Genomic DNA, 26641 nt, shown 5'->3' with positions numbered 1-26641 from the left:
AAGTGCAAAATCACCATTTCAACAAGTGCTTCGTCACCACTTTCTGAACTCATTGAACATTAAAAGCTGCTCTGCACTAACAGCAAACACGCGTGGAAAAAACTCTCCAAGTTAAAAAAAAAAACAAAAAACGAGGCTTTGCCGTGATTTCGATCAAATTCAAACGTAGGATGATGTTAAAGTTAGAAGCGATGGCATGTTTTTATAATGTGGCTACGGCTTTCTGTTTGCAGATGTCAGCTTTTGAAGGGCTACGCCAGTTACATGTGAATTTGGTGGAGCTAACCATCCAGACCAGAATGGGCTCATGGGAGTGTAGCCTCAACTCCTCACTGCAGGCATGTCATGTGCCTGCCTGCTTCAAGTCCTCTACCATAATCCCTGTCCCCAAGAAACCTAGGATCACTGGACTAAATGACTACAGACCCGTGGCTCTGACATCTGTGGTCATGAAGTCATTTGAGCGCCTGGTTCTCTCCTATCTCAAGACCCTCACGGCCCCCCTCCTGGACCCCCTGCAGTTTGCATATAGAGCCAACAGGTCTGTAGACGACGCCATCAACATGGCCCTACACTTCATCCTGCAGCATCTGGACTCCCCAGGAACCTACGCACGCCAGGATCCTGTTTGTGGACTTCAGTTCTGCCTTCAATACCATCCTTCCAGACCATCTCCGAGGCAAGCTTTCCCAGATGAATGTGCCTGATCCCATCTGCCGGTGGATCACTGACTTCCTGACGGACAGGAAGCAGCATGTGAGGCTGGGAAAGAATGTCTCGGACTCCCGGACCATCAGCACCGGCTCCCCTCAGGGCTGTGTTCTTTCTCCTCTGCTCTTCTCCCTGTACACCAACTGCTGCACCTCCACCCACCAGTCTGTCAAGCTAATCAAGTTTGCAGATGACACCACCGTTATTGGGCTCATCTCGGACGGGGATGAGTCTGCCTACAGGAGGGAGGTTGAACGTCTGGTGTCCTGGTGCAGCCACAACAACCTGGTGCTGAATGCCCAGAAGACAGTGGAGATTATTGTGGACTTCAGGAAGCACACAGCCCCACTCCCCCCCATCATCCTGACTGATACCCCCATCACCTCTGTGGACTCATTCCGCTTCCTGGGTACCACCATCACCCAGGACCTGAAGTGTGAGCCCACCATCACCTCCGTCATCAAGAAAGCCCAGCAGAGGATGTACTTCCTGAGGCAGCTGAAGAAATTCAACCTGCCAACACGGACGATGATGCAGTTCTACACTGCAATCATCGAGTCCATCCTCACCACCTCCATCACCGTGTGGTACGCTGGAGCCACTATCAGGGACAAACAGAGACTGCAGCGTGTTGTGCGCTCTGCTGAGAAGGTGATTGGCTGCAGACTCCCATCTCTGCAGGACCTGTACACCTCCAGGACACTGCGGCGTGCAGCTCGGATCTCAGCTGACCCTTCTCACCCTGGACACAGTCTGTTTGACCTGCTCCCCTCAGGCAGGAGGCTCCGGTCCATTCGCACCAGAACCTCTCGCCATAAGAACAGTTTCTTCCCCTCTGCTGTTGGACACATGAACAATAACCATATGACTGTCCCCGCCACTAACACATGACCCTACGCTGTGTCACTGCATCATTTCATGTTTGGCACTGATCACCACCTGCACTCATGTATATATCTTTCTACGTAGCACTCATAATTCTTATTCTCATGTATATATCTCATGTATATCCCATGCACATATCTTTCTACATAGCACTTTTAATTCTTATTCTTACTTTTATTTTTTTTTCATGTCTATTTAAGTGCTATTTATGACACTATGTTTGCACTGAAGCACCGCAGCAATTTCCTAATGTTGTAAACCTCAACATCTGGCAATAAACCCCATTCTGATTCTGATTCTGAAAAGACAGCAGTGCACAAAGAGGCACACCTTTGCTTGTAGACCTACAAAATAAAATTAGGAGCCTATAAGCATAAGAGGGACACTTTAAAGACACACATTTCCATGTTCCTGTAAAATTATAAGATTGTTCAGATATTACAAATGATAACATTGGCAAACGCCAAAGGGAACATATCTGAGACCAAAACTGTTTTGAACATGTAAACAACAAAAATCACCATTTCAACAAGTGCTTCATCACCACTTTCTGAACTCGTTGAACAATAAAAGCAACAACATTTAAAATTTTTGCTCTAAAGCTCCAGTTCACCATCACATTCACGCTGCAGCACGAGGTCTCCTCACACGGCCGAGCTGCCGTCGTGGCCCAGAATGTGGCTGATGTTGTGAGCAGGACGATTCGGCTGCTTGCCCGAGTCGGCAGATGCGGTGTTAGAGAGAGACAGCAAGGGAGACATTGGCATCGCTGAGCCATCAGTGGGCATGCCGGTAGCGATTTCGGGAAACAGAGAGGTCAAGTTGAAGTTGGAGATGTGAGGGGTGATTCCAGACGAGTTGGCGATGGGCATCGGGGGCATTTCTGGAAGCAGCGGGAAGCTGGCCTGACCAAAACCCACAGGGCGTGGCGGGGACAGGATTGAGCCAAAGCGGTTGTTGAGTGGAGGAGCGCTCCCTTTGTCGGCACTCGGGCTCGTAAACATTTGGTTGGGAAAGTATTGGAGGGTGACATCACTGGAAAGGCTGGGGTGAGCAGCTGGAGAATAGGAAGGGTAGAAGGAGGTTAAAGTGTTCTGAGGCTCAACAGGGAGGAGGGACGGCGTACGGGAGGCGTTCGGCTGGCTCACTGGCGGGATGAACGTAGAGTTTGCATTGATGGGAGGTGGAGGATTCATCCCTCCCTCAGGAATAAAAGGGAAACCAAAGTTTTGTGTTAGGTGCTGATCAGGAACCAGGTTGTTGTCGCTAGGAACCTGAGCACTGTCTGACATGAAGCGCACAATGGCGCTACGCCGTGCCTCTCCTCCAGACTGCGGTCGGCTCAGCAGCACCCCACCTCCAGGGGGCAGAGGCAGATGGCCCTCAGGCTCAAACGGGTTGCTCGGTCTGAGCGTACCGGATCGAGGCCGGTCGCCAGGTCTCAGTTTGGTGGGCTGAGGATCTCTGGCAATGTGGCGAGAGTGTTGGCTAACAGCAGTGGGTGGACGGGAGGGGGCGGAGGAGCGGCCTGGCTCAGAGCTGCTGTGTGGGGGTGGAGGGTGAGGGAGTCCTGATCGCACACCTGGGCCTGGGTGCATGTTACTGCTGACCTGAGAAATGTGGCCCTTGTTTCCCTCTGCAAGTCGCATAGGCGGAGCCTTCTGGGTTTGGGGAACACTGGGACTGGAGGTCTTGGCCTGTATGTCTCCTGACGAGTTTCCAGGCACACAGCTGTACTCCATGCTGACCGGAGGACAGCACTGCACTGCTCGTTGGTGGTTGCTCTGCTCAGGAAGGTGGGGGGACAGGAGGCTTTGCATGAAACTCTGATGACATCCATCCTGTTCTCGAGGCAGTGCTGGTCCAACCTGGACCCCTTGTGATCCAGGATGAGCTCCACTGTAGCCCCCACGATTTCGGCCATCTGTTGCAGGGCCCATCCTGAAACCTGGCTGTTGCTGCCCCTGAGGCCCCCTCTGGGAGGGAGGCACTGGTTTAGATGTCATGTCACTCCCACGAGATACCTGAGCCTCAAAACCACTGAGCTGATGTGCTCCTCCTGCACCCCCCATTGCCTTAAAGGGCGGACACTCTGAGACCCGCTGAACATCAGCGGACCCCGGATGGTCAGATGGCAGACGGCTCTGTGGGTTATGTGCAATGTTGGCCTTCCCTCTTGACGTGTCCAGATAACCACGGAGGTCTGGCTGCTCCTGAGCGCCACTGTGACCAGGCTGAAGGTGGAGACCGATGCGCTGCTGCTCGCCACTAGTGGAGCTTTTACCGATGAGCGCCTCAGCAGAGTAGCTGGACACACGGTGACGTTCCTGCCGAGATGGAGTGCAGGCCAAGTCAGACGACCGTGACACAGGATTGGTGGGAGGAGAAATGAGCTGCTGCTGCTCCAGACTCCTAGAACTCATCATCCTCTGCATAGCATTATGGTCTTGACCAGACTGAGGGAGAAAAAGTGGAAATATTATCAGTGACACCCTCAAAATGAATCTTAACTATCATAAATCAATAAGAGCAATAAAAACAGATCAGAGTGGAGTCCAGTGGTGCCCCTTAGTAGTATTTTATGCAGCTTGTGAGGGCAACAAACATAAAATGCACTACTGAACATTTTCAACACCCACAACTCATGTCACGCTACAATATATCAGCCCAGAAAATGAACAAGGGAGATATTTATTCAATTTCAACATCTGTTCTTCCCATCATAGCAGACCAAACCTTTCTAACATTAACAAATAAGGCTGCTGTCCAGAAATTCAGAAAACTCAATCAACTTAAAGAAATCTATCAAGAAATGAATTAATCACATAAAAGACTATCCTCTGAACTGACGCAAGTTGTGACTTTGTAATGTGATGTAATGTAGTGTGCCTTTTTCTTGCATGGCCCTCAATCATATGTTAAGTCCCAAAAGTGGCACTCTGTCATCAAAACTTTGAGAACCCCTGGTGTACAGTGTCATCCAACCACAAAGCATGTGTTAACATTTTTATCCTGACAGCTCTCAGATGTTCATGAATAGATAGAAATTAAAACAAAACACAATGATTGAACTACATTTCAATTACAAACAATCTTAAATTTACACTCCTCTGTCTACACTGTGGCTGTAAGGGCAGAGCTGCTATTTCACTGCAAAGTCCCCCACACACTATAAAGTGTCAATACTGTGATTGTTTTCTTTTCATGATTTTTTTTTCTTTCTGTAAATGAGAGTTTCTCTGTGGTAGACTGTTGCAGCAGCCAGATGTTTGTATAAAGGACACTTAGGTAGTTAGGCAGAGTTACACTAACTTAAACTGTTTCAGATCTCTTGCACAGGAAAAAAAAAGTCTCATGGGGTAATACTTAGTAAATGGTACATGGAGAACAAAAACATTCCAGTGGACTGGTTTTCAAATATGCAACTGTCACTTTTTATATCACATGACACCAACCTTGAGGTGGTCCTGCTGGGCCAGGTGATTACTGTGATGGCCCCTGGAACTGGCTGCCTGTGCTTCACAACTCTTTTCCTGGTGCCTAAAGTGCTGCTGCTGGATCTGCTGCTGCAGATGCTGCTGGTGTCTGGAGTGAGAGCTCTGCTGCTGCTGCTGCAACTGCTGCTGCTGTTGGTGTTGTTGATGCTGTCCCTGTGGAGGCTGTTGGTGTGTCTGTTGTTGGTGCTGCTGGGGATGAGACTGGTGCTGTGTTGGCTGTTGATGCTGCTGTGATTGTTGGTGTGACTGCTGTGGATGTTGCTGGGTCTGCTGCTGCGTGTGCTGTTGATGCTGTGCCTGTTGTTGTTGATGTGAAGGATGCTGCTGCTGCTGAACTCCAGACTTTTCCAGGTGATGCTGCTTCTGCTGCAGGCCAGCAGGTGAGCCTGTTTGACTGCCTCTGACGAGTGCCCGCTTCTTCTGGACATGCTGCTCTTGTTGCTGCAGCGCCCTCTGGTGTATTGAGTGGCGCTGTGCTGGGTCTGACTGTGTCAAGTGGTGCTGCAGATGATACAGATGGTGCCTCTGCTGCTCCTGCTGTTGCTGTTTCATGTAAAGGTTCCCTCCCAGATGTTGACCAGGCTGTGTTACAGCATGCTGCTGATGCCCCTGGGGCAGATGAAGTACCCCTGGCTGGTTCTGCTCAGGAGGTCCTTGTGGAGGGCAGTGCCCATCTGCAGGCCTAACTACCGGGCTCATAAAAGAGTTTGCAGAGAAGATAGGGCCTCCACCTTCTGAATTAATCCTTGTCATGACGGTTGAGGAAGACGACGGTAGCTGACCTACCATCATCTGGTTGTGGTCAGCGGCTTTCACATCCATGTGGTTGACAGGGTTACCAGATGGAGGGCAGGGCTTAGGTCGTTTACCAGTGTTTAACATCACCTCATCCTGAGCCTGCCGCTTGGAAATTAGCTTTACTTGTCGCTCGCCAATACCAACTCCTCCCTGAGCCCTCATTAGTGTAGTCTTTAAGGGGATGTACTCATTTGGCTGTGTAGCACCTGAACAGGGTGAGTGAGCATTATTTGAGGCTTGGGATATAAGAGATGAGGTCCCCACAGGAGAGGGAGTTGAGGCCTGTTGGCCAGGCAGATTTGGGGAGCCAGGGTAGGGCTGGTGACTAGAGCTGGGCCTAATCAGGTTGTTGACACTGAGGCTTGCCACTGTCCCACTCTGGGATGAGTTCTGAGACTGGACCTGGGGAAGAGGCTGAGACTGGGAGTAAGAGATGTTTTGTGGATGTCTGCTTCCACCGGCTGCACTCACAGGCCCTTCCCCAACCTGTCCTCTGACAGACACCTCAACAGCAGGTTTAACTGTTCCTGGGTCAATAGGCTTATTCACTTTAGCCTGCTGCCCAGCTGAGCCTCGTTCTTTACTGGCTGACACTGGTGTGGTTTTTGTGGGCTCCCACGTGGCTGTGGTGGGGTTAGTAGATGCAGTGTTTTCCCCAGAGCACCCTCCACTCCTCCTTCCAGGGCTGTCCTGCTCCAGCATGGCTAACGCCAGCATCTCTGCCTGCTCATTTGTGAATGTAAATGTTCCAAAGGACCCAGATGATGCACCGATAGTGTGGCCTTGGGGAAGCATGGACGCCACAGAAAACCCTCTACCACCCCCAGCTCCAGAAGACATGGGAGAATCAGTCTGCCTGCTAGAGGTCAAAGAGTGCTCCAGAGTTTGATCATCTAAGTTAGTGTACACCTGTTGAGACAACGAAAAGTCCTTTCTAGGAGGAATGTCAGGAGCCACTACTAAGCTCTCTTTGGCTGCTGGTGTGGACTGCATCTCCTCCTGAGCCTCACTGTTTGGTCTAGGGGCCTGAGGCGGTTTGCCCTCAGTAGGATGGCAGGAGGACAGATTGGGTGTGCTCACATCAGTCTGCTGTGTTGTAACTCTGGGAGCAGTGTTCCTTTTACTAATATCTGAACTTGTTGTAGGGGTTGTTGCAGAGCTGTGCATAGCAGAAAATGCAGGTGCAGATGATGACAGAGTTGTGGACACAGAAGATGAAGGAGTGGCTTGAGACTCCTGTTTATTACAAGGCAGAGAATCTTGTGAAGCAGATCCCTGGGAACCACAAGGTGATGTTTGTTGGGTAGTCTTATTAAAAGGTAACGGTGCAGTTGCTGTGGTACTGCTGGTGCAGACTGGAGTCAAACATACAGTAGAAACAGAGGAAGAAGTGTACAGAGTTTCAGAGGCAGCTGCTGAGGTCACCACAGGTCGGTTTTGTCCAGAAGCAGCAGTGCTGGCAGTGCACTTAGTTTGTGTTATGCTAGTTTCTGTACTGGTGATAGGATGTTTAGCCTCAGCAGTTGAGAGTGGAGATACTTTACTCTTGTCAACCAAGTCTGAACTAACCGATGGCTCGATCGATGTGGCAGTGACTGTTGTAACTGCAGTTGTGATGCTGCTAGTGTTAGAATGACTGAATGTCGAATCACTCTGAGACGCACTGACAGAGGTTTTATCCCGTGGATGGGATTGACTAAACACAGCTGGCCCGCTGGATGAACTGCTTACAATCATTTTCTGTGTGTTCTGTTGTGTAGTGACACTACCTATAGCTTTATCTATAGCTGTGACAGCTGTGGTACATGTGGAGTTAATGTCTGTGACTTTAACAGATGCAGACTGTAAAATTTGAGATCCTGTAACCTGAACTGTCTGGCTCTCTCCTGTAGCAGCTATTGGCTTGGCACAAAGAGCTACAGCAGGTTGTGGGGGACTGGTTTCCTTTTTCTTTGCAGCTTTAGTCCTTTTTGCTGCTGCTCTCTTCATATTCAAGGCTGTGCGAAGCCTCTTTGCTGAAGGCTTAGAGGTACTAACCACCAGCCCTGATGTGACTGGGACCTGTAGCTGTCGGGCAGGTAGTGCAAGTGTGGCTCCAGAGATGGATGCTGGAGCAGGAGGCTGCTGCTGCAACACTGATAATGGAGCAGGTGGAGGCTGACCATTGTTCTGACTAGAAATGTTAAGAGGAAGACCCTGAGAGATGCTCTGATTGAGACTGCTGAGGGCCCCTAAGCTGTTGAGAGCCACATTAGTAGTCGGTTCCTCACTGGTAGTGGGCTGGACTAGCTGCAATGTACTCTGGCCACCCTGGGAACTGGCCTTATCAGAAGTCTTCACAGGCTGCAAGGCAAACACCTGTCCATTCACAGTGATAGTCTGCGGGGTTGTAGGAACTGGTGGAGAAGATGATGTCTGGGTGGCCTGCGGAGGATGGCTCGCTTGAGGCTGAACAGGGCGAGGAAGAATGTGCACCAGCTGCTTTCCCCCTACACTTTGCAAGGATGGTGCAGACACCGAGGTGCTGGTCATGGGTATCTGAGTGGAAACAGTAGGGATAGCAGCAGGCACCATGCCAACTTGGGGATTCTGAGCAGAAGTTGCAGCCTGATTGGGTGCCTGGATGATTACAAAATGCTGACATGGTGTTTGACTTGTTATTTCCTCCCTCACAACTGGCTGGGTAGGGCAAGCACTGGCCTGCTGCAGGATTACAACACTTGGATTGTTTGTGTTCTGTGGTACTGTAACACCTGAAGCAGTTGCTCCACCTGGGTTGACTTGCAACACCTGCATGGTCTGAAGGAGAGGAAGCACGGTGGCCTGTGGCTGGGGTACCAGGGCTGGCTGAGGGAGGGGTTGAGGTTGTGGGATTATGGCTGGTTGAAGAAGAGTAGGCTGGGGCTGAGACACGACTGCAGGGTGGGCCACCACAGGTGGCTGCTGCACTATGGCTGATTGAGGAAGAACAGCACACTGAGGTTGGCATGCTAGGATAGGCTGAGGCTGTGTCTGGTTTAGGACTGCTGGCCGTATCTGGGGTGCTCTTTGAAACGGCTGCGCTTGAATGTGACCTGTAAGAGGTGCCTGCTGTACAGGCACCTGTGGTTGCATCTGTATTTGAATTGGGTGAACAGATGGTTTGCTGCCCATTGGACATACAGTCACCTGCTGGATAGGCTGGGTGGTGTTGCTGACTTCTGGAGTGGAAAGACTTTGGCAGACTGGCTGCACTGTGTTCCCTGCCATCTGCAGTGTTGTCCAGGTAGTCTGTGTGCTGCCTGCTGCCCCAGCCCTGAGAAGGGCTTGGCTGGTTGGGATAGCAGTGTAACTTGCAGTCCTTATGGTAGCGTCCTGCGTTACCCATGAGCAACCCTCTGAAGCTTTTGTAGGGTGGGTGGATGCAGGCAGAGCAGAGCCTTCAGTGGGGAGCTGTGAGGCTGAAGTAGCTGCTAAGGTGAGGGGCTGAGCTTGCTGAGGCATTGACGTGGATGCTGCAGGAATCTGGAGGGTGATGTAAGACACAGAAGGTGGCAGAGTGGGTGCCACAGTTGGTGCTTCAACCACACACTGCTCTATCATTCTCAGGCTGGGTGTAGACTGAGTGGGTGCTGCTGCTGACCCAGGGAGAAGTGCAGGGGTAGAAGAAGAGTTGTTAACATGCAGCAGGGCTCCATTAACCCTTAATCTGGCACTGGCCTCAGATGATGGCTGAATAATTAATGTTTCAGATGACTGTTTTCCTGGGCTAGTCTCCTTTCCTGCAGGGAATTTCCCATTGCCATTAGAACAAACAATTATCCCCTTTGGGAGCTGGTGAGTAGGGGGAACTTTTGCCACTTTAGCACAGCGTTGTTTGCCCTTCCAGTGGATAGTGGGATCTTCCAGAGGGTTAATGTCATTGGCTTTGAGGAGCTCAATATAGTGAGCACTCTCTCGCCTCAATTCCTCCAGCTGACGCCGCAGCCGACGGATTTCCTCTGCTGCAATGAGGTGTAGAGTTCATGACTTTAACCACACATAATCCATATTCACACTTAACTTGTAGGATACTCCAACTAAATTAGGAAGCTGGTGTGTACAATATTACAATTTACCTTGGACTTTATCTCCTCCTTCCAGAAGCATTGTATCATTTTGTTTCTTCAGTTCAGTGATGTAACGAAAGGCCTGGTCCAGTATCATGTTCTTACTCTAAAAATAAAATCACATTTTTTTCTATTAAAATATTTTGCTCTAATTTCACTATATTTAGGCAAACAGAAACACCAGATTGTCTCTTACCTGTTTAAGTGCTTGGGAACATGGCAAAAGATTACCAATGCGGTTAATCCCGGCATTAATCTTTTCTTTTCTGTGTCTTTCAACTAAAACAACAAAAAGACACAAAGTCATCAGAATTCATGTACATTTAAAGTAAACCCTACACAATAAATCTATGGTCATCTATGGTTTTTTACCTGCATTGTGAGATTCTTTGTTTTTCTTCTTTCTGCAAACAATAAAATAACGTTAAAAAAAATTGAACAGTTCACATTTTAAACGACCACTTACGGAAATTATTTGACTGAACCGGAACAAACAGACTATATCTCAAAGATGTTTACTTGGGTTTACGGCCAGGTGTCTGAGTTTCAGTCATCTCTGGCATCCTGTCCTCACAGTTGCCTGTATGATAAGGTACCAGTCAACACATCAACAGCTGGACCTAAAATCCATTCCGTGCTCGTCCTGCTGCAAGCAAAACATAAAGCATCCGAACAGAGTATTGATTATAAATAAGAGCACTGTCAACACACCGCTGTGTATCAGCTGAGAAAAATAGTACAGATACACTAGTGATGAGCTCATACTGTTTCATACAATAGCAGATATAAAAGTATTAAATCTGTCAAGCTACACTCAGCCTCTACTACTACCAGATGCTAACAAGCTAGTGTAATTACCCTATCTTTACTCATTTAGATAAAAACACTTACCGACACGTTACAAAATAATTAGAGTGTTACACGAAGTGATTAAACAGATCTTTCTCCTGGGCTTGTGTATCAATATCGGCAGCGAGCGATGTTCATATATTTAAACCTGCAAAGAAACCTAAGAAATTACCTGTTCAGCTAGCTTTCTGATAGCTAGCAGGCTAACAGCTATCTTAGCTTATCGACACCGACATGATTATTAAGCTGAACAACGCCAGTCGCTTCTCGGCCGTGCTCACACAAATGCTGCTTACAGAGAGTAGTTTTCACGAACCTTTAGCCTCGACATTTTGGAGACCGCTGTTCCTGTAAGAACTTTAAAAATTGGAGGCTAACTATTAGCTAGCAAAGCTTTCAACTCATCTCCCAAAACAATCTGAATAACCTAACTTAGTGCTGAAAGGGGCGGGCCGCACGCAGTCCTGAAAGCCAATAGCATTCCAGAGGTAGGAGGTTATATCCAATCACAACACCTATAAGCATCCAAGGAAGAGTTTAAGGCAGAGGGAGACATAAATCATACACACACACACACACACACACACACAAAACCCAATTTCTATACTAAATATTCATAATGTCAAAACATAACACAACTTTTACTGCAAATAGTAATTTATTCATTTAGACGTTAAAAAGTCTTACAATATAGAGCTCCAGAAAAGATAAAATTCTCCAAAGAAATGAAAACATGCGTATACTACAGTGGAGAGGACACAACTCTCCTTGCATGCAGAGGTGTCAGAGCTTCCTCTGGGTAATACACTGTTAAGAGATCATAGCAAAACTCCAAAACTTTCAGCTGAAAGTGTGTGTAATCACTGAAGCTCACTGTGGCAGGAAGTTTGAGAAGACCAATGTCATAAGATGGCTACATAAGGTGCCAAAGGTGTTTAAGGTATGTCTCAAAACACTTGTATATATTTAGAAACAAGCATCCACAAACACCTCCACCATACTACTGAAAATAATGCCCAAATCCAAATCGATCTGATGTTATTCATAACACATTCAATACATTTGTTTGGTTCTCTCGTTCCTTTATATTTTCACTCTTTGTGATAAACCCAGGAGAACCTCTGAACCATTTGCCATTTCAGTGTGGAAAATAAAAATAACAGACTAGTTGAAGGGGGATTTAAATAACAGCCTGGAAATATTTAAAAATTAAAAGTACTGAACGCATATTCCCACTGCCACAAAACCGTCAAGCTTTTCCCCTTTCTCCTGTACTGAGGGGACGCATTTCTGCCCCCCCGGACACAACAAACCGGTCAGACTCATTTCTCATGAGTCCAAAGATTCAGGTGGTGCAGGAATAGAGCTTTGTCTGTTCCACATATCTCAAGTATCACTCCAAGCTGACCACCTGGGACTGCATTTGTGTCGGGGGATGGTCTTTCAAGCACTTTTTCCCTTTACTTTTCCAAACCAACTGATTTCCTTTGATCAACAGCATAGATATGTCCCCTCCAGCTTTAATAACCGCATTTAAAAAACAAAACAAAAAAAAAAAACAACAATGTGATTTGAAAACACCAACTCTTTCCCCCTCCACCATGTCAACTGTCAGAAGTTGGTAACTTTGTCAACAGGAGCACTATAGGATGCTTAGCTTTTTGTCATTGTCAATTAACAGTATGAAGAGAATTTGAAAAAAAAAAAAAAAAAAAACAACAACAGGGGACCCTCTTGTGAAATAAATGCAGCAACTTTTATGCTTGAAATTTGTTTTCTCTTTTTAGCGTCCTTTGAAGAAAGTGTTGAATCCTGGGGCATTTGTCACAGTTCTGTTTCTGTGGAGGTGGCCACATTAGTGCCTTTTCCGAACGCTGTGCCCCTACTCTGACTTCTGAAGCTCTCCACTGGGCAGTGCACAAGGACTGCGCAGGCTCTTTTGCAACACATGGGCATCTGCAGGCTCTATCCTCTTGTAGTAATTCTTCTTTGTCTCAATAATCTCAAAGCCAAACTTCTGGTAAAAGTCAATGGCCGACTCATTGCTGATCTGCACATGACTGTAGAGTGGGAAAATACAAATGCATTAACAGGCAGCTCATCTGGAAAATCAGTCAAAAATAATTATTGTATGCAGATAAGTTTTCATGCAAATTCTGCAAACACTCACAGGTAAATATTATCAAAAGTTCCATCCTTCTCGCAGATGTTTAGCACATGATTAAGCATCTTTGTACCTGGCGTAAAGGTAAAAACAAAATCACCAATTGCACAACAGCCTCTTCTTGAGGTCCTCATAACTTTTAAGAAACAGTATCAAACAGTCTAGTCTATCATACATCTCATAGAGGATGACAATTGCTCCTTTTATTAATTTTGTTCTTTTGTAAGGTGAACTTGGCTTTTTGAAAGGTGCCCTCAAATAAAATGTATTATTATTGTAACTTCCGTTATCAAACTAATGACAGTAGAGCTTCTATTCACCTGAATCACACATAAGGATCATTAATGATAGTGGGGAAGAAAAAAAAAGTTTCTTCTTCAGGAATCAATAACAGAAACAATCTACTACTACTTACCAATTCCAAGTCTACGGTAGGGTGCTAGACAGCCAAGTGTCATGATGTACAGTCTCTTCTGGTTCTGAGAGTGGTCCACTCTGCAGCACACAGCACCCACTGCAATGTCATTGAAGTACGCTGCAAAAAACCAAAACAAAACATGATGCTGAAAGATCAAATACCTCTAAAAGCCACATTTCTACATTTCATTTCCCATGACTGAAAATCAAGCTGTTAAAGTGCATGCAAACTGAATTCCACCAGTCGCTTTCCTCTTTAACGCATCAATGTCATCACATACAGTCATAATCAGGTGTCACCCTAACTGAAGTTGTCTAGGTGTAAGTATTGTGATGTCTTACCTAGCTTTGCAAGCTCTCCAACTTCCAGCACATCTTTGTAAAACTTGTCGTTGTAGCTGACGGGGAAGATGACCTGGTTGAGGCGTTTCAGCTGCTTAATGTTGTGGGGCGTAACGTCCCCCAGCTCGATCCGGCTACTGGAACAAGAGCAAAACGGTCAAATGGCTGACAACAGGTAAACCATTTCATTTAACATTATATGAACCAAAATACAATAAAGACTAATAAACTGACATCTTACAAGCCTTCTATCCTTTATATTTGTTTATAAGCACAGTTCTTTCAGTCTATACACTCAATATTTGAGTAAACACTTTTACTATCAAAGCTCAAAGATGAATTTCACTTTTACTATCAAAGCTCAAAGATGAATTACACAGATAGTTGTCTACTTTGAGTACTGATTAAATCATCTCTCATGAACTGCGTGATTTCGTCCCAAAAGCTATAACACTGCTGAACTGAACCTGTTATCAACTCTTGTATAGCTTAAATCAACATGTCCCCTCTAATCACACACATACATTTACATAATCTACTACTAACAGTAATTCTTTGGACGAATGCCGCTTAGAAATAAATTTTAACAACACCTGCAGCTTGTGCTTTTTATAACTCTTTACTTAAAAATGAAACTTTTCTACCATCAAAATTGATTAATATTCTCCTTTAAATATCTATAGGATGACCAGGGGACATGGCTGGATTTGTGTAACTAGTAAATGACCCACACGTAGCAGTCCACTCGCCTCAGTGAGAGGTTCACTGTGGTATTTATAGGACGACTACACATCCAAGAACTGGTGGAGGTCACGTGTGTTGTCCTTAAGCATGTACAATGAGATCGGTGAAACCCTAAGTATACAATTAATACACTTCAGCCTTTATTGCCCTCGTGGAATAAGAGAATTTATTCAGAAATGTCCAGAAGCATCATTGATAGTGTGTTACTTTGGCAGATCAAGTTACACTGAGTCAGCTGGCACAAACGCTAAAGTTGCTGTCATGTGTGACATTAAAATGGTAACTTTTTTGCCCAACGTGAGATAGCTGCGTCTAAGACTTTCGACAAAACTGGTATGACTCTGTGCAGGTAGCTGAGGTTCGCGGCAAATACCAAAAATAATCAGAGCTATGATTAGCTTAGCTAAACTGGCTTTACTGACTCAGCTCTCCACTAGCAGCGAGCTAGTTAGCTTAGCTTGTTCGCGACCTACACAAACCGACAAGCGGCTAAAGTTAACGACAACAACTAAGACAGCACCACTTCAGTGACGGTGCTGTCCTTTATATAGTGGCCATGAACCTAAATAAAAGTCGTTTCGCAAGCTAGCTAGCCTCGCCGTCACCTCCCCGCCTCCTCCTGTAGGAAAAAAACAGACATGAAAAACTTTACTTGTGCTAAGCTACGTATTCGTGACCCAAAAGTTCACACTCACCCTTTCATTTTAAAGAGATGATATCCCTTATTTTCGAAGAGTATGAACTCTGAAGTTGTTTCGGGTAAAAGGTGAGAAACTGGAAAGAGTTGGGGTCGGGGATGCCTCCCGTTTTACCCTCCACATGTAGCTAGTTACGATGGTTGCAGTTAGCTTAGCCGCCACACTCCTTCCACGACTGTGTGGAGACGGACTGTCAACCCTGACCTCCGCATGCGCACACGCGCCTCTAATGTTAGATATGAGACTTTTTGACCTGGATTTGGACTCTCAGGCTCTTTTCCAGCCAAATTAAGACATTTAAATAACGGTTTATGTGTTGAAAACATCCTGGTTCTCAGTCATAATTATATAGGGCTCGTATTCGTCTCGCATTATTTAAGGGGACCTTACTTCTGGTGTGACATTGAGGCGTGTGAAATGCATTTGTCTGACCTCCGAAAGCAAGCATTATATTTTTTGGGGGAAAAGCGCCTACGTCTTCGCCCCAGAACTGGATTACTACTACTCAATGAAATCTATCGTTTTAGTTTTCTAAATATATTACTGAAATTATTTTTTATATTTATCTACTCATAAAAAAGGAAATCCGAAATTAGTTTATATATGTAATACAGTGTTGGTCATATGGATGCTGAGATTTTCTGTTACACAACGAAAGCGAAAGAAAAACCCATGAGCCCTGTAGTTCTGTAAATTTGTAGTTTGGAGAAACTACCCCAATAAATACACCCCCCAATAAAAAAATAAAAAAACAAACAAACAAACAAACTGGGGGTATGTATACATATTTAAATAAATGTATTTTATCAAAATTACATTTTTATCGTTTACTCCTAAACCACCTGAAAGATAAACCGGGAGTTGTGAAAGCACCTCCATTTTGGCTCAACCGTTGCTGAAAAGATATCAAACAACATGAGAGATAAGGTGCCGTGGCTCATTATGATCTATGTAATGTAGATAGGTTGTTTATCGTTGCATACCAACAGAACTTACATCACTGTGGGTTTACGCTCGCTCACATAAGGTGTACTTAAAAGTTTACGTAGTCTCCCATAAAACCAATTTACCACAAAGGTGAAAACATAATTTAAGACAAGGGTTTACAACAACAATATGAGAAGCTATGAGCTCGGAGTCGTGCTTTATGCTAAGTAGGTTAAATGACCACAAATATCCACCAGTTAGAGATCTTTCCGGTAGTCCAGGGGAGGATCCAAAATGGCGCCAGTTGCCGCTAGCCCGCAGTAAAAGCAAGCGGTGAGTGAATGAAGTCAGCTGATCTCGCTGTCACGCTCTGCAGCAGCCAGCGGTCCTCTCTCGAACCAAGACAGTAAACGGACACTTCACAGCCACACGGTAAATATCCCGTTTTTCATTTTAACGTCGTTTTAATATTACGAAGTATATTTGGATGCGTGTGTACAGTGAAACCGTTTAGCAATCCCTATGCAGCAGAATAGTAGAGACAGCATTTTTTTCCACCCAGGCCGACAAACCAGTCTTGCTATCGTTTTCACAACACCTAATCACACACACAGCTAGCTAACCTTGTTGTTAACGTAAGGACAAAATATGGCCGAGTGGAAATTACAAACATTATTTTTTCCGGCTTTATTATTCGGATTTCAGACTCTTCCTGTTGTGGCTAAACAACTGGCTAGTTTATAGTTTCGAATATTGTGCACTCGATCAGCAGCGTTACCTGCGTCCATGGGACTTTCATTTAACATCTGCATGTCAGGATGCTTTGCAGAATCACCTCACTTACATGTAATATTACTGAGCCTGTTTTTACCCAGACAACATCTCATACAGGTCAGAAGGGACACTCGGGTTAAACTCACTACAGACTCCTCAATTGCTGTCTGATAAGCTGTTTTATCGGTGTAACATTTGGTCCCAACAGGAGGCTTGCCGTCAATTGTTGCCCACATTTAGTATATTAATGCTGTGGTAAATTGTCTTTAACCTCCTAGGACCTGGCGTCCACATATGTGGACATCACATTTTGGGCTATTTAGACCAAAATACGAAATTTTGCTCTACGAGGGCCTGATATCCACTTACAAGGACATTATACAGCTACTGTTTTATCAAAATTCTAAACGAATATCCTCATATGTGGCTCTTATTTTTCTTAAAAACAAAAATAAGGTTAAAAAAAATCTGGTAATTCTTTGTTTTTACATTCATCGCGCCCCAATATGCCCAAATATCAAAGAGAAATTAAATATGCATGCCGTGTAAGAGTTCGGGTCTTAGGAGGTTAATATATTAAGTATTGCAGTCAGGTGGGAGAAAATCTCCAGAGTTTCCACATAGACAGTTATGATTTTGACTTCCCAGTTTTTCACCATGCTGGTGTTCCACTTCCTTAAAGAGACTCATCGTCTGAGGGCAGCCAGTCATGTGCCAGGATCATATGACTTAGTGTCATGTAGAATACTTTTTCCATAGCTGTTGTATCTGGAAGTTATGAAAAAGTGCTACTCTGTGGGTTTATTACATACAGAAGTTAATTATTCCAATAAATATTATTGTGCTGCTTTAAAAGAAGACATATTTGATGTTTTATGTGTAATTCTTTTGTTATTTATTGTGATGTTATTAATCAAATGGGCAGAGGCTTGCCTCTGGTACACTAACAGGTTTTCCAGGTGAGCTCCCTGGATAATACCAGTATTATCCAGTTAAAACCAGTAAATTTAGTCTGGTGTTTTTGAGCAGTGAAGCCTTCCTATGTATATCTCTCTTGCAGTTCTTGCTTTAATCAATAGGTGGAGCTGCTTTATTCCAGCACAGATGGCCAAGCAGCCTAGCGTGAGCAGGAAGATCCGTGCATCAGTAGGAAGGGCAATAAAGGACATAGATGTAGAAAGATGGAAAGAAAGGGGGGGAGCAGAAAAAGAAATCCACAATATAGGCATATTTTCTTGATGTAACTGCAAGTAATGAATATATTTAGCAGATAAAGCTGATCTTGAATGTGTGCAGAGCATCTGCAGGCAGCGCTTTGTGAGGATGGGTCTGTGTCACGACTCATGGCAGCTTGTGTTACAGCTGCATGTGGCTGAGTTGTGAGGTATAAATATAGCAGAAAAAGGAACAGCCTGATGTGGGAAAGATGCACCCTATTCTTCATATGAAAAAAAAAAAAGAGGATGCAGTGGGATCCCCCACTAGTGTTAGCCGGATGTGCCACACTGACTGACTGTAGTAGGCCAGTGGACTGGCTGGTGAGGTGGCCTACTTCTGCCTCTGATGCTGAGACTGCAGCAACACAAGGAGCCCTGAGCAGTGATGCTGTGCATTCTTCAAGGTTTCTATGGTTATTACAGGGGGAGACAATATAGAGTAGTCAGCATAATGCCAGGAAAAAATTTAAATGAACTCATAATGAAAATATAAATTTGTCCAATTCTGGTCAAAAGTCCACATTCATATATCCATTTGCTTACCCACTCAGCCTGTACAAGTTGCCAGTTCATCACAGAGGTATTCAAATTCATTTGAATACACAGAATGTCTATGTGTTATAAGAAAAACGAAACATTTTTTTGAGAGCTGCTGTGAGTTTTTGAATCAGCACATTAAAGGTGGCTTTTGTAATTACCGCCTTTGAACTTTCAGCACCGGTGGTCACCGTTTCACTAGTAATTATGTTGAAATGTTTTCAGATGTGTGCTGGTGTTCTTTTAACTTTCAGTATTTCTTTTTACCTCTCCTATTTCCTCATAAGGCTTTGGTTTTACCCATCCAGCCACTCTAAACATGAACGTTTCTTTTTACGTGGTTAAATAAGAGTTCGACTGGCCTGCAAAAATACTTCCCAGCTGAATTCCCATTTACTTGCTGCTGGGCGGGCACCATGGGCACCTAAGTTTGTGAATGCAATAACTTGAAAATGAGAAGTTTCAAATTGATACTTATAAAAATAATCAAACGCGGATTATCTTTGTCCTCAGATGGTAACCGGGGTGCTCTCCCTGAGGCTGGTTCTGCTGGAGGTTTCTTCCTGTTAAAAAGGAGTTTTTCCTTCCCACTGTTGCCAAAGTGCTTGCTCATAGGGGGTCATAGGATTGTTGGGGGTTTCTCTTTATTATTGCAGAGTCTTTAGGTTACAGTATAAATTGCCTTGAGGCAACTGTTGTTGTGATTTGGTGCTATATAAGTAAAATTGAATTGAACTCTCGTAGGGGCTTTATGCTGAAAATGAACTAATTTGTCATTTTAAATTTGTCACAAAAAGGGAAGTTGTTGTCAGTAACAGCTGCTTATGTTTCTTTTCTTCCAGTCTGACTAATAAACGTGAAGATGGACATGTCCAAGCTGCCCAAGATCAGGGATGAGGAGAGGGAGAGCCAGTTTGGATACGTTCACGGAGTCTCTGGACCAGGTCGGTCACCACATACTCCTTATGAAACTCCTCTTTCATATTTAACACATTATTACCACTTTCCAGAAAAAACTGAGGAGGTGTAATGACACAAACACATTTAACCACATCTGTATTTCTCAGTCTTGGTCACAACAATAAGGTTTTGTGAGCACTATTTTATCCTACAAAGGCACAACAACTTTGCTTTTACAACAAACAGCGAAATTCATTTCAGTCAAACAAAAAGCAACCACTCTTATGATTACATCTCATCTGTGCTTCTAGTGGTGACAGCGACGGCCATGGCAGGAGCAGCCATGTATGAGCTGGTCCGTGTCGGCCACAGTGAGCTGGTGGGAGAGATTATCAGGCTGGAGGGAGACATGGCCACCATCCAGGTCTATGAAGAGACATGTATCCTTATTTTATTACGCTGCTGTTATGGGATATTATAAAAGTTGATCCTGAAACAAGAAGAAGATGTCCATATAAACAGTCAGATAGGGTTTGGTTGCAGGATTTCTCCATTTCATGCTACTCGGTCTCTTTCTTCCACCCTGGATTTGTGGTAGATTCACTAAAGTGGGTGCATCATTTGTTATGCTTCTTGCAGCAAGTTTGATAGAGCTGCAGGTGACATTGTTTAGGACAGTATTAATAACATCAGTGTAACTAAGCTACTGCTGTATTTACTATCTAATTGTCAGTATGCTTCCATCCCTAACTGGTGGTAAGGATAATGATGCTCAGGCATTTCAAAGGCATCCTGTGTCTTTTACCCAGATTGTTTTGGGGTCATCACTGACCGTATTTAAGGACGTAGTCAATTAATTTGGAAAAAGCTACTGTACCCTTTACTATAAAAAATAATCTTTTATGTAACTGGATGGATTAAGTCACAGCCGTAAATTCCTAATGAGAGCGTGTGAATCTGGATATAACAGACATTCCATTTCTGTGTAGAAACCAAAACGATTTTGTATTTTTTAAAGCAGTCTTGAGCAAGCCTTGAGTTCTCCGTGTTTTCCGAAGGTCTTTCAAAGGACAAGGACTCTTCAATCTAGTCCTTGTAACTGACTATTTTCAAAGGAATGTATTTTTGTTTGTTGACTCATTCAAGCTTAAAAAAAGGCACGTAACTGGAGGGACAAACCAGGTTTTTTTTGTTTATACATGACAGACAGCTTAGAAACGTTGTTACTAGAAGCCTGTCACAAAAACACGGCATGGCCTGAAGTGTGTCCTTAAGAAATTGGAGGAAACTGGACAAACGGAGGACAAAAACACCTAAAATCTGTTTACAGCAGATGAACAGTATCTTAAAGTCGTGTCTGTAGCTAAAACAGATTTTTGGCTAAGAGAGTTCAGGCTGTGTTGAAGAAGAAAGGTGGTCATGCCAAATATTGACTTTCGAGGTTGTAGTTTTGCCAAATACTGTTTTCCCTGCATGTTTGAAAATGTTTCAAATCTCTGCGTCCATTTCCCACTTACCAGCTAAAATATAAAGAAATGAGGGGGGGAGTTCAAGACTATTGAACACCTTGCTGCTTATAAAATAATCAAACTGGGGTTATCTTAGTCCTCAGGTGGTAACTAATTCACCCAAACCCTGATGATTTTTCTGAGCTTGAATTCAGCTGGTGTGTCTGTGGGCGATCCTGTGCTCCGCACGGGGAAACCTCTTTCAGTCGAGCTGGGTCCAGGAATCATGGGCTCGATCTTTGATGGTATCCAACGACCTCTGAAGGACATTAATGACCTCACACAAAGCATCTACATTCCCAGAGGTGTAAATATTGGAGCCCTCAACCGAGACCTCAAGTGGGATTTTTCTCCCAGCAAGAGTCTGCGGGTAGGAGTTTGTAGAGACTTCTTCTTGAAAAGTCTGAGATGTCGGGTGAATTAGATTTACTGTACATCTCTTTTCACTCTATTAGGTTGGCAGTCACATCACAGGCGGCGACATCTACGGTATGGTGTACGAGAACTCCCTCATTAAGCACAAGATCATGTTGCCTCCTAAAAACAGAGGCACCGTGACCTACGTGGCTCCGCCTGGAAACTATGATATCACTGTGAGTCTGACATGCCTTCAGCTGCGGTTGTAATTTACGAGCAGCTTGTGAGGCGTTGATTTGTGCTGATGTCGCGTGTGTTTCTGTGTCAGGATGTGGTGATGGAGCTGGAGTTTGAAGGCGTGAAGGAGAAGTTCACCATGGTGCAGGTGTGGCCTGTCAGACAAGTGCGGCCTGTCACAGAGAAGCTGCCCGCCAATCACCCGCTGCTGACCGGACAGAGAGTGCTGGACGCCCTTTTCCCGTGAGTCTCAAATTCTCCCTCAGACCTTTTACCCTTGATGATTTTTTTGTTTCAGAAAGGTTTTCCTAATCTCTTCTCTTCATGGTTTGAAGATGTGTGCAAGGAGGAACCACAGCTATCCCAGGAGCCTTTGGCTGTGGAAAGACTGTCATCTCCCAGTCCCTGTCCAAATACTCCAACAGTGATGTCATCATCTACGTAGGCTGTGGGGAGCGTGGAAATGAGATGTCAGAAGTATTGAGAGACTTCCCTGAAGTAAGTGGCAGTGTACTGGCACCCCTTTCTAAGGAAACTATTGTTCAGAGGTAACTGACAGTGTTGTTTGGGCGACAGCTGACGATGGAGGTGGATGGAAAGACGGAGAGCATCATGAAGAGAACAGCGCTGGTGGCCAACACCTCCAACATGCCCGTAGCTGCCAGAGAAGCCTCCATCTACACAGGTGACTGTTAACAGTACCCTAAAGTACTTTTTATCTCTCACCCTAACTGTGCGATCCTCTTATAATGAAGAACACTCACTCTTAAGGGATTGCTCACTCACTGTCCTCGTGTGATTCTTTTTAATTGGCTCACATGTGCTGTGCCTTCTAACTCAGTTTATTTTGGCAGGAATCACTCTGTCTGAGTACTTCAGAGACATGGGGTACAACGTGAGCATGATGGCCGACTCCACCTCTCGTTGGGCTGAGGCTCTCAGGGAGATTTCTGGACGTCTAGCTGAGATGCCTGCTGGTAAGTTTGAAGTCTCATGTGAGCAGAGCTTTTTAAAATTTTAGGGCGCAATGTTAGGGTCTAATACGGGGGAAGAAAATATTCAAGGATCTCCTAATTATTGTAACACAGATTTAGCTGGTTACAGTCAGTCTTTTGAGGGTGGATTTAGTCCAATTTTCACCTAAGCTACGCAACAGCAGGAGGGGCTTGTGAGAAATGTTCAAAAGATTCATCACAATCATATCAGGTTTTCTAAAGATATACATGGGAGTAACAGGAACAGTACGCTTGCTTTATTTTCGTACATGGACCCTATTTTCACTTTTAAAAGCACAGCCATTTAAATAAAAACAACAGAGCAACTGAAACAAGCTGCCCGTTGAACAAAAGGCCTTCTCAAGCTTCTGCAGTGTATTTCTGGTTGATAGAAAAACAGCAACAATTGAAAATGTAAGTTTACTTTTGCAGCACGGTGGTGCAGTGGTTAGCACTGTTGCTTCACAACAAGAAGATTCTGGTTTGAGTCTGGCTAGGGCCCTACTGTATAGAGTTAACATGTTCTCCCATTACCTACATGGGTTCTCTGTGCGTCCTCCAGGAGTATAAAGACATGCATGCTAAATTAATTAGTAGTTATAAATTGCCCGTCGATGTGAGGTAGATGGAATACTTAACGTTTATAGAATAAAGTACCTCATGAATGTATGTATGAGTGCACTATATAAATAGCACTCCATATAGCATATATGCCATTCTCTTATCTTCATTTGACTTTATATAGATAGAACAAATATTGACCCATAAGTATGAATTAAACCATTTTGTGTTGTTTGAGGTAAAACTGCAAAAGCGACTGTATGAAAACAGCTGACAGCTTCGAATTTCATTAGAGTGGAGCTGGTGTGCTTTGGTGCTTCGGTCTTTGGTAAAATAAAAGCAGAGTGGTACTTGGCACAGCATAAAAAGCTATTTCCTGCATCTGCCCACAGACAGTGGTTATCCTGCGTATCTGGGTGCCCGACTCGCCTCCTTTTATGAGCGTGCCGGAAGAGTGAAGTGCCTGGGCAACCCAGAGAGGGAAGGCAGCGTCAGTATTGTAGGCGCGTGAGTACAGCTTTGCATCAGTAGAGGGAGACATTACTCTGCACATCTTTTTTTGAGAGGCAACAGAAAGTTGAATACAGCAATTTAATGAAAATGTTTGTGCTTTTTTCCAGTGTATCGCCCCCTGGTGGTGACTTCTCTGATCCTGTTACCTCAGCCACACTTGGTATTGTTCAGGTAAAGGATCACCTTCTGATCCCACGCTGACTGGATGAGCTTTATAAAATCAGATGTGCTTTATTATTTCCCCCATTTTTTCCCCTCTTAGGTGTTCTGGGGTTTGGATAAGAAGCTGGCTCAGAGGAAGCACTTCCCATCCGTCAACTGGCTCATCAGCTACAGCAAATACACCCGCGCCCTGGATGAATATTACGACAAGCACTTCCCTGAATTTGTACCTTTGCGTACCAAGGCGAAGGAGATTCTGCAGGAGGAAGAGGACCTGGCAGAGATTGTGCAGCTTGTCGGAAAGGTAATTTACCACAGAGACAAAGCCAGAAACAGATCCTAAAAAAAATTTGTTCACTGGTTCCATTTTGGCGTGTTTCAGAAATTCATTGAAGTCTTTTCACATGAATAAATTAAGGTGTCATTATCTCTGACAGGCTTCACTGGCAGAAACAGATAAAATCACACTGGAAGTGGCCAAACTGATCAAAGATGACTTCCTGCAGCAGAACGGTTACACTCCTTATGACAGGTAACATTTATAGCCTACATGACTTGAACCTTAACTGATGTTACTGGCTCAGATTTTGAAAAAAATGATGATTCACTGCTGGGTAATTTCTGTGTGGAGATCATTAGATTAATAGCAGCATATTTACTAAACGGGGCCAAAATAGTGTCCAGGTCCAAAAAATACGATGCTTTTTTCTGCGTTAAATATCATTGCAATCGTGGTATCACAGTGTTAGCTGTAAATTGCATTTCATAAACATTAGTAAATCAGTTTGCACAAACAAACGGCGAAACCCAGGTTGTGCTGCTGCAAAGCAGTAAGTCTGGCCCTAGAGCTACTCTTTATAAATCATAAGTTCCCCCGTTTCTTGACCTAATCTACAGTTAGCTCCTTTTTTTCCTGACTCTTTGCTGTCAATCTCCTCAGGTTCTGTCCTTTCTACAAGACAGTGGGCATTCTCTCCAACATGATAGCTTTCTATGACATGGCACGGCACGCGGTGGAAACCACAGCTCAGAGCGACAACAAAATCACCTGGGCCATAATCAGGGAGCACATGGGAGAAATCCTCTACAAGATCAGCTCGATGAAATTCAAGGTGTGTTCAGGTGTACATGCAAAAGCCACAGTATGTTTCTTCTGTTCTTCCATCATCTGTTTTTTTTGGTTTTGTTTTTTTTGGTTTAGAAGTTTTGTTTTTTTTTCTTCTGTGTTAGTTTTTAAGCAGCAAGATTTCAAGAAGTCAAAAGTTAACTTAGAACCTGTTTCTACCTGTTGGATTAAATAAGCCAACACAGATCGTTTTCTTTTCGAGCTTTGACACTTTATTCCTGTTTATTTCCGTGTAGGACCCGGTTAAGGATGGTGAAGCCAAGATCAAGGCCGAGTATGCACAGCTGGTGGAGGACATGCAGAACGCCTTCCGTACCTTGGAGGAATAGGCGCCCACCAGTCACAATCTTTCGAGTTTTCATCTCAGACCCCTCCACTGCAGAATCACATTCCACCTCCATGTATCCCTCAAACTATCTGTACTCAATTGTGCTCCTCTGTGAGTCACCGTGTGAGAGTGTGTGCATGTGAAATTTCATGTGGAGGGAAAAGAGAAAGATGTACTGTATTCATTATTACTCGTTGCCTCGTATCGGCACACTCTGGATCCTCTGCATGGTCATCGATCATGTGTGCGTGTATGTGAATTAGATGTGTGTATGAAACAGGGATCCCTTCACCTTGGTAATTCCTTTCTCTGTTTACATGAATCCTATGTGTTGTGTTGCTCTTCCTGAAGAGGATTGTTCAGTTGATGTATTGTAATTCACAGACCATCTGTACAGAAGAGTATTGAATATAAATTTAATGAGATCAGTCTATTTATTGCCAGCATTTTGACGTAAAGGCTTTGTTTCTTTTTGTTTTTATGGTTGTGTTTCACGCTGTGCAGTGCTGTGTACTTTGCTGTGTGAATGTGTAAGAGTCCAACGCTCTGCTGTCCAGTGCTTTCATCATGTTACTCCCAAAGAATTAAAACATGAGAAAAAAAACAGACATTGTGGTGTCGTCGCCTGTTTGACTTCATTGTTTCTGATGATACTGCTGGAGCTGTCAAACTGGTTTCCCCACATGTCACACATACTGTGTAGTCTCCTGACCTCAGGATCGATTTGCCTAACATTTTAACTACCTTAATTACTACTGGTTAAAAGCAACAGCTGAATCTTAGTGCTTGTAATCTAATATAAAATAGTCTTAATCTCATGTGAATTTAGCAGTTAAATATCAAGTTAAACACAACATAAAAATAATTTAAATAAATAGCATAAGTTGTACCTCAAAGTCAAAAAAGTATAAAGCGTAAAAGTGAGTTCATTGTCAAGTTCAAGGTAGCAGTTTGTAATGATTTCAGCTTTGAGACATGGTGTGTTATCCTGCTGGAAGCAGCAGTAAGAAGATGGGTACACTGGTCATAATGGGATGGACACGGTCAGCAATGATACTCAGGTAGGCTGTTGTCTTAAATCATGCTCAATTGACACTAAGGGGTCAAAAGTGTGCCAAGAAAATAGCCCCCACACTATTACACCAGCAGCAGCACCCTGAATGATTGAGCCAAGGCATGATGGGATACATCCTTTCATGCTGTTTATGCTCAAGTCTGATCTTACCATCCAAATGTCACAGCGCAAATCAAGACTCATCAGACAAGGAAACTTTTTTTTTTTCCAGTCTTCTATCATCCAATTTTG

At 44.3% G+C, this 26641-nt stretch overlaps 3 protein-coding genes across 6 annotated transcripts; 1 reads left to right on the top strand and 2 right to left on the bottom strand.

Annotated features, from left to right (window-relative positions):
- Nucleotides 1-1886: 1886 nt before the first annotated feature.
- On the bottom strand, nucleotides 1887-11315 carry usf3 (upstream transcription factor family member 3). 3 transcript variants are annotated; one of them, XM_082546917.1, is made up of 7 exons: nucleotides 11145-11315; nucleotides 10499-10622; nucleotides 10352-10383; nucleotides 10176-10258; nucleotides 9989-10085; nucleotides 5052-9874; nucleotides 1887-4052 (listed from the first exon to the last, which is right to left on the bottom strand). In XM_082546917.1, exons 2-7 carry the CDS (start codon nucleotides 10540-10542, stop codon nucleotides 2241-2243), a joined length of 6891 nt encoding a protein of 2296 aa, XP_082403043.1. In that variant the 5' UTR covers nucleotides 10543-10622; nucleotides 11145-11315; the 3' UTR covers nucleotides 1887-2240. The 3 variants fall into 3 exon arrangements, with proteins under 3 accessions (XP_082403043.1, XP_082403042.1, XP_082403044.1); XM_082546916.1 differs by having other exon boundaries at nucleotides 10499-10625; nucleotides 11145-11314; XM_082546918.1 differs by lacking the exon at nucleotides 11145-11315 and adding an exon at nucleotides 11001-11122 and having other exon boundaries at nucleotides 10499-10625.
- A 152-nt stretch (nucleotides 11316-11467) lies between these two features.
- Nucleotides 11468-15427, bottom strand: naa50 (N-alpha-acetyltransferase 50, NatE catalytic subunit). Of its 2 annotated transcripts, none has more exons than XM_082546921.1 (5): nucleotides 15191-15427; nucleotides 13752-13885; nucleotides 13408-13527; nucleotides 12999-13065; nucleotides 11468-12888 (listed from the first exon to the last, which is right to left on the bottom strand). In XM_082546921.1, the coding sequence occupies exons 1-5, from the start codon at nucleotides 15196-15198 to the stop codon at nucleotides 12711-12713; spliced, it is 507 nt and encodes a 168-aa protein (XP_082403047.1). In that variant the 5' UTR covers nucleotides 15199-15427; the 3' UTR covers nucleotides 11468-12710. The 2 variants fall into 2 exon arrangements, with proteins under 2 accessions (XP_082403047.1, XP_082403046.1); XM_082546920.1 differs by having other exon boundaries at nucleotides 13752-13888; nucleotides 15191-15425.
- Nucleotides 15428-16136: 709 nt separating this feature from the next.
- On the top strand, nucleotides 16137-25943 carry atp6v1ab (ATPase H+ transporting V1 subunit Ab). The gene is made up of 15 exons (XM_082546919.1): nucleotides 16137-16552; nucleotides 19491-19592; nucleotides 19860-19988; nucleotides 21212-21426; nucleotides 21512-21649; nucleotides 21742-21893; nucleotides 21986-22148; nucleotides 22227-22335; nucleotides 22505-22627; nucleotides 23599-23713; nucleotides 23827-23890; nucleotides 23982-24185; nucleotides 24319-24413; nucleotides 24822-24993; nucleotides 25244-25943. Exons 2-15 carry the CDS (start codon nucleotides 19511-19513, stop codon nucleotides 25334-25336), a joined length of 1854 nt encoding a protein of 617 aa, XP_082403045.1. The 5' UTR covers nucleotides 16137-16552; nucleotides 19491-19510; the 3' UTR covers nucleotides 25337-25943.
- The last annotated feature ends 698 nt before the right edge of the window (nucleotides 25944-26641 follow it).

The sequence above is a fragment of the Aulonocara stuartgranti genome (genome assembly GCF_965226115.1).
Source record: "Aulonocara stuartgranti genome assembly, chromosome: 9".
NCBI lineage: Eukaryota > Metazoa > Chordata > Actinopteri > Cichliformes > Cichlidae > Aulonocara > Aulonocara stuartgranti.
Note: the sequence above shows the minus strand (reverse complement) of the source record. Positions and strands in the feature narration are given on the sequence as shown.